Source organism: Phyllopteryx taeniolatus, chromosome 6, assembly GCF_024500385.1.
Source record: "Phyllopteryx taeniolatus isolate TA_2022b chromosome 6, UOR_Ptae_1.2, whole genome shotgun sequence".
NCBI lineage: Eukaryota > Metazoa > Chordata > Actinopteri > Syngnathiformes > Syngnathidae > Phyllopteryx > Phyllopteryx taeniolatus.
The window spans coordinates 13,211,623-13,226,615 of NC_084507.1; the positions used below are offsets into that span (position 1 = coordinate 13,211,623).

A 14,993-nucleotide genomic window follows, 5' to 3' on the forward strand; every position below is an offset into this window, starting at 1 on the left:
CAAAATACTTCATATTTAATTATCATTCTCATAATATTGGGACTTTACTTTTGAGAATACACCAAATTTATCTCGAACACATACAACTTATTTTTATTCTCTTAAATTTCCAACATGAATCTTAAAAATATGCCTTTTTTTAATCTAAAAAAAATACTACTTTTCCTTAAATATCAAACTTTTTTTTCCAAATACAGGCCTTTACCTAAAAAAAAATATACTCCCGGTACTTTTTTCTCATAACTTTTTATCTTTTACCTCCTCAAATAATGCAAATATACGGCTTAATCTCAAATATACAATTTTCTCAAAACTGGCGACCAGTTCTGGGTGTACCCTGCCTCTCGCCCGAAGATAGCTGGGATAGGCTCCAGCACGCCCGCGACCCTAGTGAGGAGAAGCGGTACAGAAAATGGATGGATGGATGGACTAAAAAAAAAAATCACAAATATACTTTTTAAAAAAACAACATACTACTCAATACTACTTTTTCTTTTTAAATTGCAGATTTGATCTTGAAAAGAATACTACTTTTTATCTAAAATATTTTTTTCTCCCTCAATAATATGACAATTCTTTTTCTGTAATTGTTTTCCTTTTCAGGTTGGCTTTAATACTTCATATTTAAGGCAGTGTCTCAACTCCTCCCCCTTTGGTTATTCTGTTCATTATGACCCCTGGCATGCAAACGGGTGTTTAGAACATTCAGAGAAAAATAAATATCAATTAATCGATTCATTGTTAGTCAAATAAATGACTTTTGTGTGTTCTCCGTGTAGCTCACAGCTGGGTTAAGAACTGCAAGGAGCTGCTGCCTTCATCTTTTAATGCCTCTCGCTTCGACCAGCCTTTACAAGCCACCGAGTGGTTGCGCAACTTCAAAATCACCAACGAACCCTTCCTGTCCAAGGTAGAAGTGAAATGTTACATTAAATAGCTGTATGATTAACAAGACACCATTCACATCAATCAGTAACAAGGCAGGTGTAGACAATAAATGAGGCTTCATTGTGTCGTCACAGCAGGTCGCGGTACATGCCGATGCACATAAAGCAGCAGGCGCTTTATGTGTATTTAATGAAAGTTATTATGCTTTGGCGTTTATTAATCTACTTGGCTAAATTAAAATATAATCATTGACAACAGACAGACAATGTGTTAAATTTATAATCAGCAGAAACTTGCATTAGGTACACTTACGATACGGAGCTGCAACTAACGATTTTAAAATTCATCCCTTTAATCAGATTTATTAAACAACATTACCCCGTATTTCAAATTGACAGTGCAGAAAATGCACAAACAAAATTGATTATGATTCAGTTACTGGTTTGGTGTTTAATGTGTCCAAAAAATAGGACAAAATATTGATCATTGTTTTCCAAAGTAAAAGCAGATGTTTGCAAATGTCTTTATTTTGATTAAACACAAAGACAATCAGTCTGCTTGTATGGATGACTACAGAAAGCAGATATTTACTGTTCAGAGGCCTGAAATTCTGAGGATTTGGACAATTTTAATTTGTGAGTTAAAAATGGCTCTAATTGATTATCAAATATTTGTTGATCAATTTGATAAATGGATAGTTCTCGATTAATCAATTAATTGTTCCACCTCCACTGCAATACCTAATGGAATTCAATAAAGGAACTGTATCAAAAATTCTTACTATCAAATGTTCTGTCTTAATTAAGGTATTCATTTAACAGTGGGTATTATTCTTGAAATGAAACTCAAAATCATTTTTATTTTATTCATATTTTTTTATTTTTGAAGAAACGTTTTTTGTATTCAACTTTGGGAGTATTACAGTCTGCTTTTGCTGCTAAAAGAGAGATGACAACATTTCGCTTTCACGCAAACAAATATTTTATAAATGTATTTTTGTAAGGTAAAATACAAAGATAAGGCATTTTTGTTGTTTTTCAACAGACACTAAAACACAAGTAGGTACTGTAAATGCTTTTCAATAGATAGCAAAGGTACAGGTACAGTATGTTGTTTTATAACACCAATTCAGGTGTAAAGTTTTTGTTTTAACAGCTGATGTAACCTGACACAAATGTTTTGTGGAGAAAGTCAAATTAAAATCTCTAATCAAACCTTCCCTATTTCTCCTTCAGATAAAGACAAGGCAACGCTATGTGTGGACGAAAAGAGAGCTCACAGAGCAGGGAAGCCCTCTTGGCGAGCTGGTGGATCAGGTTGTTATTTTTTTAGCCTCTCAAAAAAAACGTCATCACCAAAGCGCTTATTGAGCGCATTTCAAGCATGAAAACCCTTCTAATAGACGTATAGTGATCCTCTTTTCATTCCGGGAGTTATGCTCCAGCCCCACTCGTGGTAGGTGAAGCACGGATTACAAATATTTATGTATGGATGGATGGCTTATTCATCCACAAGGGAAATTCACTGTTTCACTAGTCTGCGCGATGAAAACAACACAAAGCAGAGCAGGCATCTACAGTATATGAAAAATATTAAACATATATGGTATAAAAGATATTAAATATATGAAAAATATTACATAAACATAGTACCTAGAAGTCATTTTATTTTTTGAATACAGAAATAAAAACATTATCTTCACCCTGTTGCCTACTGTATAACTTAATTTAAAATTTTTTTTTTAAATAACTTTGAGTGGGAAAGTTAAACATAAACAACTGAGATAATGTAGTTGTACAAATGTGCACATCTGCCTATAACTGGTTATGTGGCTGTGTTCAGAATTAATTATTAATCACATTCAAACTCATGTTAATTGGGAGACAGCACACACCTGTCACCATTTAAAGCGCCTCTGATTCACCCCAAATAAAGTTAAGATGTTCTTGGAGGCTTATCCTGACATTTTTGTAGCCAGATCTTACAGTAAATAAAGGGATCTCATTGTTCAAAGGTATCAATTAGGAGAAGGGTACAAAGTCTGTGTGTACACTTTGGCAACCACATTCTCAGTTATTTTTCCTACTCCTCTTAAAAAGTTTTTTTTTTTTTTAATTAAGTAATTTTGTTTCTGACAGTTGAGTTCTACAGGTTATAGGTCATTATTGGTGAGAAAAGTTTTGAAATGATTTATGTCGGGGTGTGTAGAGTTTTTCTAGTCACTGTAGCAGGAGATTGCTGTGCTCAAAGGGTATGTTTCTCCATGTCAGGGCATCACTCGCGTGAAGAGCAGCAGTGATGTGGTGGGGGCACTGATGAAGGAGCTGAGGCAGCAGAGCGGGCAGCCGGACTGTGACTTCCGCCTGGTCGTGGCCGTGGACGGCGTCAACGCCTTGTGGGGCAAGTCCAGCATCAAAAAGGAGGACAAAAGTGCGGTGAGGAGGAGTCTATCTGTAAAGGTTCATGCTGCTTATGCTGCTAGATCCTCATGTGCTCGTGTTTGTCACCAGGTGGATCCAGATGAGCTCACGCTGGTATATAACCTGAGGAAGTTGATGAGGAACGACTGGGTAAGAAGAACTCGCAAAAACTGTTGCTTGCTTATTTTTACCTCTGTTTTAACATTATTATTGTTTCAGACGGGAGGCGCCATCATCACCACTCTCTCTCACACGGGGGCTGTGTACCCGCCCAAATTGGCCTACTTGCCTCAGGAGCTGCTGGGAGAGGTCAGAGCTCACCAGTCTGATTCTTTGCCAACTGAAAACATCACCCAAAAAGTTGCTAATTTAAGGCGCTTACACGCTGCACTTTTCGTGGCACCCGACTGCAGTAAAAGTCGCCGGATTCCTGATCGATCAAGAAGTAGCCCGGTCCCTTTGTCCGCTGGCTTGGACATAAAGTAGGCCTCAACTTGGCAATACTTAGGATGTATGTGTCACCATGTCAACTGAAAGCCTTTGCTTTGCTGAAAATAAGGAGGTGGAGGGGGAGAACGAGCAGCAGCTAAAAGAAGTGTGTAGCCCTCAAAGGCAGTACTCACAAAACCGTTGAACCCTCAGTTCACTGGGGAAAAGAAACCCAAACCGATTGTCGTAGGAACGAGCCCTCAAAACGCTTCAGTAGGCACAGTGACTGGATCCCGTAGTGTCGAAGCGGCAGCCCGGTGGCGTTGAGCAGGCAGGACCCGTGGCGTTCAGCAGGCAGGGCCCGTGGCTTTGAAATAGTAAATCCGTTCGCGTTGCCAACAGTCAAAAGTCCGTTCGCGTTGAAAACAGTCCAAAAATCCGTTCGCGTCGAAAAACCAGGTGCAGACCCCCCCGAAAAAAACTCTTTTCCCCGCCGCATCTCCCGCTCTTTCTCCCCACGACCCACCTCCTTCCCCCAATCCCATTGGACCACCACCCCTTCAATCAATCATTAAAACAAAAAAAAAACCTGAAATGTTCACAGACCCCTCGGAACGCAGGACACCCCAGTATCCATCCACACAAAGAACCAAACAAACTTTTAACTAGTTTTCACAACAGCAATTCAAACAAATACAGTTCAACACATTTTAGTCAGTACACTACAAGTGTATGGGTTTATCCGATTTTGATGGCACAGCGGGGTCTTGGGGAGTTTAGGCTTGTCTGTGAGTCTCCATGTAGACTGCTTCGAGGTGTGCTTCCTGCTGAGCAGGGAGCAGTTCCTTTTTTACCACGTCACGGTACTTCATCTGTCTTGTGTCCGTAAGCTTGTGACACTGGGACACTGCATTAATTATTGGCAGCAGGCACCCACATCATGCTCCGCCAGCCTCTGTGGGATGCAGCTGTGCCTCAGCTGCACATACACCGTGAATAAATTGTTGATGGCCCACTGCGCTGTTCTAATGCCGCTTTTGCATTACAATTTCCAGAACGGCCTGGCCCCGCTCTGCCCCGGCCTCGCTTGGCCGGGCCTGGCCTGGCCTCCGTTGCTTTTCCATTTCAACAGGCACCACATACAAAGATTGATTAATAGTTAAGGAAGAACCGAGTTGTGAAAGAGAGAGGGTCTTGGTGAGAATAAAAGCGAGAGTGTGGATATTTGAAAGGAGGCTCACTGGCTCCATTCATTTGAAGGTACCCAGCGTGTACGTTCGTAGATTCTGGTCACACGCATTGCTTTTTTGTAATGTATCCATGGGTACATTATATATTAGGAATATAGTTAAGTATTGATGTAAAACTCAATATTTGATGCTTTATATACTATTTATATGGCTTGATGCGGTGCGGCTTGCTAAACCCGGAATGTGTTTTCCCCGTGAGGGAAAGCTTATCTGCGGGGGCGTTAAGACGGCAATTCAAATTTTTAATAGCGGCCAAACCAGTGGCATACTCATCGGCCATTTATGAAAACAGTCGGCTAATCACGCACACTACGCAACAGTTCAGTCATGTTCGGCAAGAATTAAGAGAAAATAATGTAAATTTACAAGACAAAAAGTTTTGCTAAAATGAAGTCATACTATTCAACATTTTTTCCCCCCCCATTTGTTTAGAATAGTCATAATATGAGGGGAAAAAGGCATCAACCCATGAGAATAAAATTGTAAAAATTGTAGCAGTTTTACAAGAATTAAGATGAGGAAAAGAATTGTTTTGAGAATAAAGTCATCATAATTGCTAGAAAATGTAGTAATTTACAAGAACAAAGGTCATAATAAGGGAAAAGAGTTGTAAATTACTAGTTACTAGAATAAAGTGGTAATATTGCGAGACTAAAGTTGTAGTTCTGTTAGATTAAAGTCAGAATATAATGAGAAAAAAAGAGTACAAAAGTTTTAATTTTACAAGAACAAATTATATAATACAACAAAAAAATTGGAATGTTATGAGAGTAAAGCTGTAATATCAGAAAAAGGTATGGTCATTTTAAATGACAAAAAGTTAGTCAGTGAAAAAAAGCAGACATTTTACAAGAATCAAGTGGTAATTTTGCAATATTAAACCCATAATGTGATGAGAATAAAGATGTAATAGTAGGAGAAAAAATATTTAATTTTACAAGAAAAAAGATGTACCATTCTGAACAAAGAACAAAGTCATAATGTGAGAAAAAAGCTGTAATCAAAACCAAAACTTGAAGTGAATCAAGTTATATTACAACTATGATTGTGTACCTACAAGAAGAGGACTGTTGTGGATGCTGTCCAGTTCCGCAACGATTTCTCACATCATGTCACTCTGTGATTGTTCAAACATTTGTGTCCCAAAGTGTTTTTAAACCAATATTTAAGGATGTTACTTGTTAGTATACGTCTCACTCTTTGTTGCATTTATACTTATGTGGGAATTTGAACATGTAGTTCAAGAAGGTCAATGTTCTGGTCAAAGATATGAGGTCTGTCATGCCTAAATCCTGCCCATGTGTCCATCAGAGGGGCTTTGACAACATGGACCCATTTGTCCCGGTGTCTGTGCCCTACTACAGCGAGAAGGAGTTTGAGAGCTGCTATCTCTACTACATGGAGCGCAACTGGCTGCAGCATCCAAAGAGTAAGAGTGCGGTGTACGTTTCCTCTGAATTACAAATATGTGTGCATGTAATGCTCATTCGACTTTTCCTCCTCAGGCCGAACAGAAGAGGGCAAGAAAGAGCTCATCTTCATGACGGACAGGAATCCATCGTTAATGGACAGAATTTGTGCATTCCTATGAAGTGTCAGACATCAACCACTCACGTCACACAAAAATATCTGCGACCTAGAAATGCAGAAACTCAATATTCATGTCTATAATGTGTATCTCTAAATTATTCAATCACCATGTTTGCTAATAAAATGTTTAAAAAGCCATGTTTTCTTTTGTATGGAAGATGTTGATCATGCTTATCTAATCATGCTCAGTTTGATTAGATTTTATTGTATGTTATTTGTAGAAAAATGCCAGGTTACTTCCAAAACACTAGTTTAATGATAGAAACCACCACACATTGTCAAAACTAGTTTATGAACAAGTTTATCTTTAACAAAGATTGCATTAGGGCTGCAACTAACAATTATTTTAATCATTCTGTTAAAAAAAAATTTCAATGAACTGATGAATCGAGGTATTTTGTTGCATCTTTAAGATTTTTTGGCCAACTTAATTTTGTCAGAAAAATTCTATTGAAGTGATTTCTTGATTGAACAGGTCTGGAGGTAATCAGGCTTGGGTGTGGTCAGTGAAAATGAACTCATGATTTTGACAATGACGTTTCCGCACAGGGCCAGGTAGTTCTGTACAGTTGTTTTTCTTCAATAAATGAAATCAGCATTTAAAAACTGCATTTCACTTCAGCCACTATGCAGAAAAACAAGAAGAATATGAAGTGGGCAAATAACTGGCTATGTATTTCTACGATTTCCGGCGATGTACAATAGTACTCCCTAGCGGGACATCTTGGTCACTGCAAAGCACGTGAAAGGTCACATGACTTGCTCTCCCAAAACAAATCGAACGCACCCGAACTGCCGACAGCCCAACATTTCAGCCATTTAAAGTTCACTAAATGAAACAGTGATGAATGTGCGGTTAAGTTAACTCGTAAACTTGTATTACGTAATTCCCGGAGAGGTAGAAAGTTTCCCACTCGAAAATGTTTCTGTCATATCATTGCGCTGTTTTGCTCGCAGCCATTGCCCGCCTAACAACGACGACCTTCTCCACAGGTAACATGCGCAAGCTGCTTTTAAGCTGTGCTAAATGTCACCACTTTCTTCTTTCCTCTCCTTAGCGGAACGCAGCGAGTGTGCTGCCAGAAGCTTTGGCCACGACTCGGTGGTGTGTGAGTGCAACTCCACGTACTGCGACACCGTTGGCGTCGTGTCTGTCCCCCCGCTGGGTCACCACATCTCCTACCTGAGCAGCATGTCTGGAAACCGGCTGGAGGAAAACCGAGGTCCGGTCCGAGCCAACAGCACCGGAGCTGGTGAGTCTCCAGGGGCCGTATGTAGTCATATGGGGCCCCGAGACAAATACTGTTATGGGCCCCTCCATATGCGGCTCCTGCAAAGATTTTGAATATTAATGTTCATCACCAACTAAAAAGTGCAAACTTTAGAGAAGTCTTATTTACTGAGCTAGATGAAATCCTTCTTGAGGGTTATTATCTAACAAGTGAATCATCTCAGTGTTTGTACTGTCATTGATAATTGTGACATTTACCATTTAGACCGCTTTAGTACTAACATCTTTGGGATGCGTCACTCATTTCGTTCACCGCTTGAACGCATCCTCCTCGGCTGACACCGTCAGCAGCGCTACAGCTGCTGGCAAGAGTGTCTGGCTCCACTTTTATAGGAAATGAAGTATGTTAGAATTTTGCCTGTGTTTTGTCTGGATACTCCAGCTTCATCCCACATTGCAAAAACATGCATTCAAGCTTCATTGAAAACTCTAAATTGTCCGTGAGGTGAGTGTGATCGGTCGATGCGTGCCCTGCGATTGACTCGTGACGAGTCCAGGGCGTACCTAGCCCCTCGCCGGTCAGTCGGGATCGGCTCCAGCTCACCCGAGACCCCCGAGGAGGACAAGCGCTTTAGAAAATGGATGGATTGATAAAATGCCTAACGAATGACTTGCATCTTCATGAGAGATGTTTCAAGAGTGTTTGGCTCCACTGGGATAACTCCAGTGCATTTACGTCACAACTTGCCAACACATTTGGTTTCCTGAACGAAGCCTGCACATGCGCAGTAAGAAGATGGAATAGTCCATTTGCGTGAGTTGGGAGGTGGGACAGTCGAAGAAATCATGTTTCATTAAACATTTTGATGTTTCAAATTAAGACAACAATTATTGCATGAAATTGAAGAGCTTTTTAGTAATTTCTTCGCAGGTGTTTTTGCATGATACTGCCCGATATGATTCGCTTTGCGGCGAAGATGCATTTTAGAAATCTGTCCCCAAATAAACCCGAAACCACACACACCCTTAAACACCATTTATATATCAGATGTTACATGTTTTAACATGAAAACACACTTGAGTGACATCACGCCTCATCATCGTTGCTGCTGTAATAATGTCTGTTCCGTATCAGTCACTCAAAATCCACCCAATGAAGGTACAGTTATCCTGTGCAGGAAAGCGTTGCTTCCTTCGGAACACACGTCCGAGAGAAATGAGTAATGGCAATTGAGTGACGTGAATTGAGGGGGATTTGACTTTTGTAATATGTTACTTGAAACACTGGTATCCTAGACCTACCGGCTTCAACGTTAGGTGCTATTTATTAATACAAGAGTTGTCGTCATAAAGGCCTCTATTAATTGATTTGAAATACCTTTTCGGTACTTGCCTTCTATTTTACTACAGGCCGGTGGTGCACATCACACGTTTTGTCACGTGTCTTCCTCAGGCCTCAGACTGACTCTCCTTCCATTCAAGAAGTACCAGAAGATGAGAGGATTCGGTGGCGCCATGACAGACGCAGCAGCACTGAACATCCTGTCGCTTTCTGCTGGAGCACAAGATCAACTGCTGAGACAGTACTTCTCCAAGGAAGGTACATGTTGCATAACGCTTCATTAGGTACGCTTGCACAGTGCACACATTTAAGTCTTGATTGACACTGTTGGAGGGGTGTTCATGTAACAATATGCAGAGGTAATGAAACTATTAGAAACACCTCCCAGTAGGTAACAAAAAAAAAGAAAGAAAGAAAACTATGTGTAATTACTGTGTGTTTGTCAGGTATAGGTTACACAGTGGTGCGTGTGCCCATGGCCAGCTGTGACTTCTCCACACGTCTGTACACATACGCTGACACACGGGACGACTACGGCCTGCACAATTTTGCCCTGGCCCCTGAAGATGTACACATGAAGGTTGGGACACGCGCACACAGAGAAAGACAGAGACAGACCGAGTTGGACAGATAGAGACAGAGAAAGAGGGAGCGAGACAGACGATAGGAAATTGTTGTCATGTGTGCTAAACAGGCAGTACATGCTAGAAATTCCTGCAGCTCTCTCAATCTTGGCGGATCAATCTTTTTTTTTTTTTATTATTATTATTATTTTTTTAAATCACTTTTGAAGGGACATCCGGTTCTTGGTCGTGTCACGATTGTTCCATACTTTCTCCACTTGATGATGACTGTCTTCCCCGTGCTCCATGGTATATTTAATGCCTTGGAAAAGCCAGGTCATGGCTTGTGCTGTAAAATGTGATTACAAAAATAACAGGAAAAGCCCACTAGAACAGCTGACCATTATCTGGGGTTAATCAGAGGTACTTTAAAGACCCTGTAAAGTGAACTCAGAGAGTTTGTTTCAAAGTACATTATACATGTTTGACAATAATGAAAATGTGCCACGACTGCGAACTATGTAGTACTCAATTGTGATGATATTGTGTTAAACTGTTTTACACCATCTCACTTTTTCAGATTTTTTTTTGGGGGGTGTGTGTGGCTAAAACGGCACCGTGTGACAAATGAGTCGGCCCTTCCCCACTAAATGAGAACTTGAGCACCTTCATCCGGATCAGCGCTTACACCCCGAAAATGCATGTTGCCTTCGGGCCGTTCAATGGTGCGGTCACTGTAGAGCGCCTCATTGTCTGCCTTGAGTGCACCCAGACACTTTATCGCACAGACAAAGGCATAATAGCGATGGGGAGGGGGGAAAAAAGTCCAACTTGAGAGCCAGCGTGTGGACAGGGGCGTCATACTGACATGGCTGCTTGAGAACGTCTCGTTGTTGGCTGTGAGTTGGCGCACGTCACGTCGAGAAGGCGACGCCTCATTGTCGATGGGACGTATTCCAGCCAGTAGGGGCTTGATTTTTCATAATTTAAAACCTCATTTTATATACTTGGCGACGCACACACCGTAGTGTATGTGTGGATGCCCTCTGACCTGTTGCGTTGTTATCAGATCCCTCTGCTGCAGAGAGCCCAGGCCATGTCTCCTCAACCCTTGTCTCTGCTGGCTAGTGCCTGGAGCGCCCCCGCCTGGATGAAGACAAACAATGCACTCATAGGAAAAGGCTCACTGAAGGGAAAACCTGGTGGAAAGGAGCATCAAAGTTGGGCTCAGTACTACATTAGGTGATTCACGTACATACAGTATGTTGGGATTAAAGCATTTGATAATGTTGTCTGATTGTTATTATTTGTGCTTCTCAGATTCCTTGAGGAATATGCCAAGTATAATTTGACATTTTGGGCCGTGACCACAGGGAATGAACCCACAGCAGGACAAATGACAAACTACAGGTGTCCTCTCTCACACAGGATATTAAAGTTAGAATATCAACACATTTACAGCATGTTTGTCTACCTGCAGTTTCCAGGCGCTGGGTTTTAGTCCCGAGGAGCAGAGGGACTGGGTGGCCTTGGACCTGGGCCCCGCCCTCCACGCCTCATCTTTCCCGCACACTCATGTCCTCATGCTGGACGACAACCGCCTGCTGGTGCCTCACTGGGCCAAAGTGGTGAGTGCGCCACAGCGGACACGTTTTATCCCTCCTCAACATGCCTTAGTGCTGTTGGAGCAGATAGCTAGTGCCATCGGGAAAGATCAAGTTTACTATGCTGTGTGCAACATGAAACAATACTCTAGTGTTGCTGTACAAAAAGTGTTGCTGGGTTTTCTCCAGGTACTCCAGTTTCCTCCCACATCCCCAAAACATGCCTTGTAGGTAAATTGAAGACTCAAAATTGCCCGTAGGTGTGAATGTGAGCGTGAATGGTTGTTTGTTTATATGTGCCCTGCGATTGGCGGATTGAGGATAAGCGGCTCAGAAAATAGATGGATGGATGTTGCAATTAAAAAAAAAATTAAATCACTGTCACATTAATGAGAAATCTGAAAAGACGATCAAATAAATATTTAATGAAGATACTGCCTATTTTATTTGTCAGTGGAGTCTTTTTTTCAGTGTCAATACATGTTCGTCTATCACACCAAAATATATGTTCATTGCCAAAACTTGTGATGTAACTCCCTCCAGGTGCTGAGTGACATCCACGCAGGCCGGTACATCCACGGCGTGGCGGTGCACTGGTACCTGGACAGTATGTTCCCTGCAGGGCCCACCCTTGGAACGACCCACGAGCTGTACCCAGAGTATTACCTGTTCGGCACGGAGGCCTGCGCCGGCTGGAGCCCGCTGGACCGGGGGGTGAAGCTAGGCAGCTGGCAGAGGGCCGAACAATACGCGCATGATATCTTAGAGGTAGGATGGTTGGATGTTCCGGGAGCGTGCGTCAGCAGGCCCGTAGGCTTTTAACACAAGCTGGGCCTAGCTTTTTACGTCTTCATGTTCAGGACTTAAATCATTATGTGACGGGCTGGACCGACTGGAACCTGGCGCTGGATCAGAGCGGTGGGCCCAACTGGGTGAAGAACTTTGTGGACAGCCCTGTCATCGTGGACGGCGGGCGTGACGTCTTCTACAAGCAGCCAACCTTCTACAGCATGGCCCACTTCAGGTCGTAAGGCGGAATGTAATCATTACATATTTTTAGGCAGCTGTCTAATTCATCTTTTGTACTTTAATTTGGGCATAGTAAATTCCTGTGTGAGGGCTCTCAGCGAGTCGGCGTGTCTGCAAGTGGAGAAACGAACCTCGAATTCTCTGCCTTCATCCGGCCGGACGGCTCAGTGGTGCTCATTATACTCAACAGGTTGTATGCGTGAATGAGATAGTTAGTTATTTGTTTGGGGGGGGTGGGACCTAAGATCCATTATTCACTGAAAATCTCATCTATCCAGTGTTTTTGTGGTTAGGCCAAAGCAATAATACTATTTGTCACCATCCGGTGGAATTGCGGTGGTGGTGTTTAGTTTAATTCGATAGTATTTTTTCGTCTGTGTTTGAGACGTCTCTTTTTGTTGGCAGCCCTTGAATGCACCTTGTGCACCTTCAAAAGTGAAACTGAAAGTATGTTATCGTCACTGTCGGGAAAATTGCTCGCATCTCTAAAATTAAAAACTGCCATTTTGCTTGAGCTGCCAAACACAGCATTGTTCAAGTTGGTATTATACTTTATAATGCTAACCATTGGCCACTAATATCAACACACCACCACCCCAAAATCATGTTCTATTGCTAATTTATTACGCTGTCACTGATTAAAATGGTAAAATACAATACAATAGGATATGATAAAACAATGAGCTGAGCATAAGCAGTTTAATAGGCCGAGATTAATCTGCATGGACTTTCTCAGGTGGCTGACCAGTTTCTTCTGCACCGAAGTATTACAGCGATCCATTCTTAACAAAACTTACTCAAATGTATCTAACCTAGCTATTTATTCATTTGTTATTGTCAACAAAAATATCCAGATTTTTTATCTCGTGGTGACATAATACCCCATAGCTCCCGCAGAGTGAGGGAAGTTAGGGAACTTCTCAGACAGTTGATGTTCAAGAGAGGTACTGGAAATAGATTTGTTCACAACACTTTAGATTGGTTAATAATGCGTAAAAATAACAGACGAGGTGGGGACAAACCAAAAGTATTGATTGGTGAAAAAATATGAACTTGACCACATTCGGACATTCGAGGTTTCTGCCTCGTAGCGAATGAATGAATGAATAAATCAACTCGGAAGTCAACCAGTGTCACAGAACAGTTAGTGATCAACTTTGGAGGTTCCACTCTACGAGCGTGCGTGAGTGAGTGAGTGAGTGAGTGAGACTTGCATGACTCTAATGAACTGTTATTTTTTTTGTTGTTTAGGTCATCATCAGCCATACAGTTTGAAGTGTGGGACCAAGTGGTCGGCTACATCCCCTCCACAGCGCCGCCTCATTCCATACTCACGCTCGTTTGGTACACACTGGGATTAAATACGTAATATGTTTTTGTTGTTCATATGCCGGTAAGCCTTAATTGCAGCATTTCAGAATTATTATTTTTTTTTACCTACTAGGCAAGGCAATTTATAAAGCACATTTCATCTACAATGTAGTTAACTCAATGTGCTTTACGTGATGAAAAGTGTTTAAAAACAAAAACAGTGGGGGAAAACATCTTACTACAATTACTAAAAGAAGATACAGTGCAAGAAAGATTACTATTATTATTTTTTTAAATAAAATGAAAATACTCAATCATAAGCATGAGACATTGACACTTGGGGCTAACTTCACTTGTGTTGGCAACTTATTCCATTTGTGTGCAGCATAACAGCTAAATGCTGCTTCACCATGTTTGCTTTGGATTCTTAACTCCACTATTTGACCTCAGTCTGTAGATCTGAGCCCTTCTGGGTTTATATATGCCATTAGCATTTTTTTCATGTATTCAGGAACTAAACCATTTAGTGATTAATAGACCAGTTGTATAACTTAATTAATTCTAGATAACTTTTAATATGTACTCTCAAACTTCCTACAAGAAGTTATATTTATTAGGGGCGCACTGAAAACGCATGGTACTACTAGAATAACATTTAGGTTTGACATGGCAAAACAATTCAGAATTCAGAAAAAACGAACAAAATTTAACATCAAAGACAGAACATTCTGACAACCATAATCTTGCATGAAAAAGTTTATAGGATTAAAATATTAACTGTTAAAGGAAAAAAAGGTTGAAATTTTGTGAGAAACTGAATTTTACATCAATAAGGTTGTAATTTTGTGTGTAGTTATGAGAATAAGAAAAACATCTAAATATGTGAACTTTTTAATTTAGCGAGAATGTGCTTTAAGTTGTACATTTGTAATATTGCAAAAAGTGTAAATGAGTGGTTGTAATTTTGCAAGAAAAATGTACTAATCATTTGTAAGAAAATGTTTAAATATTAGGAAGTCATGATTTTGGGACAAAATGTTGGGATGTGAGAATAATTGAGGAAAAGGCCCCCAAAAAATGAGAATAAAGTTGTTATATTACAAGTGCAAAGGTGACAATGAAAGTCATGTTGCAACATTATCAGAATGTTCTCTTGACTTTGAGAATAAAGTTTGTGCCATTTACTATTTGTTTCTTATGACTTTGTCTTTTCAGTGTGGCCTTAATTCTATTTAAAAACACATTACATTTGAAGATGGTGAAATCTAAAGTTGCTCATATTTCCAGTGCTTGTTGGAACATTTTTATTGCCCAACTAATTTCTCTGTTTGTGAAT

At 40.7% G+C, this 14,993-nt stretch overlaps 2 protein-coding genes across 5 annotated transcripts in view; both read left to right on the forward strand.

Moving 5' to 3' along the window:
* dap3 (death associated protein 3) overlaps positions 1–6,715 on the forward strand; it is a 17,043-nt gene extending 10,328 nt beyond the window's left edge. For all 3 annotated transcript variants that reach the window (XM_061776448.1, XM_061776446.1, XM_061776447.1), the window contains exons 7-13: positions 780–910; positions 2,124–2,204; positions 3,159–3,323; positions 3,399–3,458; positions 3,528–3,617; positions 6,299–6,416; positions 6,493–6,715. In XM_061776448.1, coding sequence (XP_061632432.1) covers positions 780–910; positions 2,124–2,204; positions 3,159–3,323; positions 3,399–3,458; positions 3,528–3,617; positions 6,299–6,416; positions 6,493–6,578 — 731 coding nt within the window. In that variant the 3' untranslated portion in view covers positions 6,579–6,715. The remainder of the gene's footprint in view (positions 1–779; positions 911–2,123; positions 2,205–3,158; positions 3,324–3,398; positions 3,459–3,527; positions 3,618–6,298; positions 6,417–6,492) is intronic.
* Positions 6,716–7,320: 605 nt separating this feature from the next.
* Positions 7,321–14,842, forward strand: gba1 (glucosylceramidase beta 1). Of its 2 annotated transcripts, XM_061776444.1 has the most exons (11): positions 7,321–7,570; positions 7,636–7,830; positions 9,262–9,408; positions 9,597–9,730; positions 10,783–10,955; positions 11,034–11,123; positions 11,194–11,341; positions 11,861–12,085; positions 12,178–12,341; positions 12,420–12,536; positions 13,598–14,842. In XM_061776444.1, exons 1-11 carry the CDS (start codon positions 7,498–7,500, stop codon positions 13,713–13,715), a joined length of 1,584 nt encoding a protein of 527 aa, XP_061632428.1. In that variant the 5' UTR covers positions 7,321–7,497; the 3' UTR covers positions 13,716–14,842. The 2 variants fall into 2 exon arrangements, with proteins under 2 accessions (XP_061632428.1, XP_061632429.1); XM_061776445.1 differs by lacking the exon at positions 7,321–7,570 and having other exon boundaries at positions 7,691–7,830; positions 9,219–9,408.
* The last annotated feature ends 151 nt before the right edge of the window (positions 14,843–14,993 follow it).

Coding starts and splice junctions, on each gene's coding strand:
- gba1 (XM_061776444.1), top strand. CDS start 7,498: ATGTTTCTGTCATATCATTGCGCTGTTTTGCTCGCAGCCATTGCCCGC. Junction 7,571..7,635: donor AACGACGACCTTCTCCACAG/GTAACATGCGCA, acceptor TCCTCTCCTTAG/CGGAACGCAGCGAGTGTGCT. Junction 7,831..9,261: donor AGCCAACAGCACCGGAGCTG/GTGAGTCTCCAG, acceptor TGTCTTCCTCAG/GCCTCAGACTGACTCTCCTT.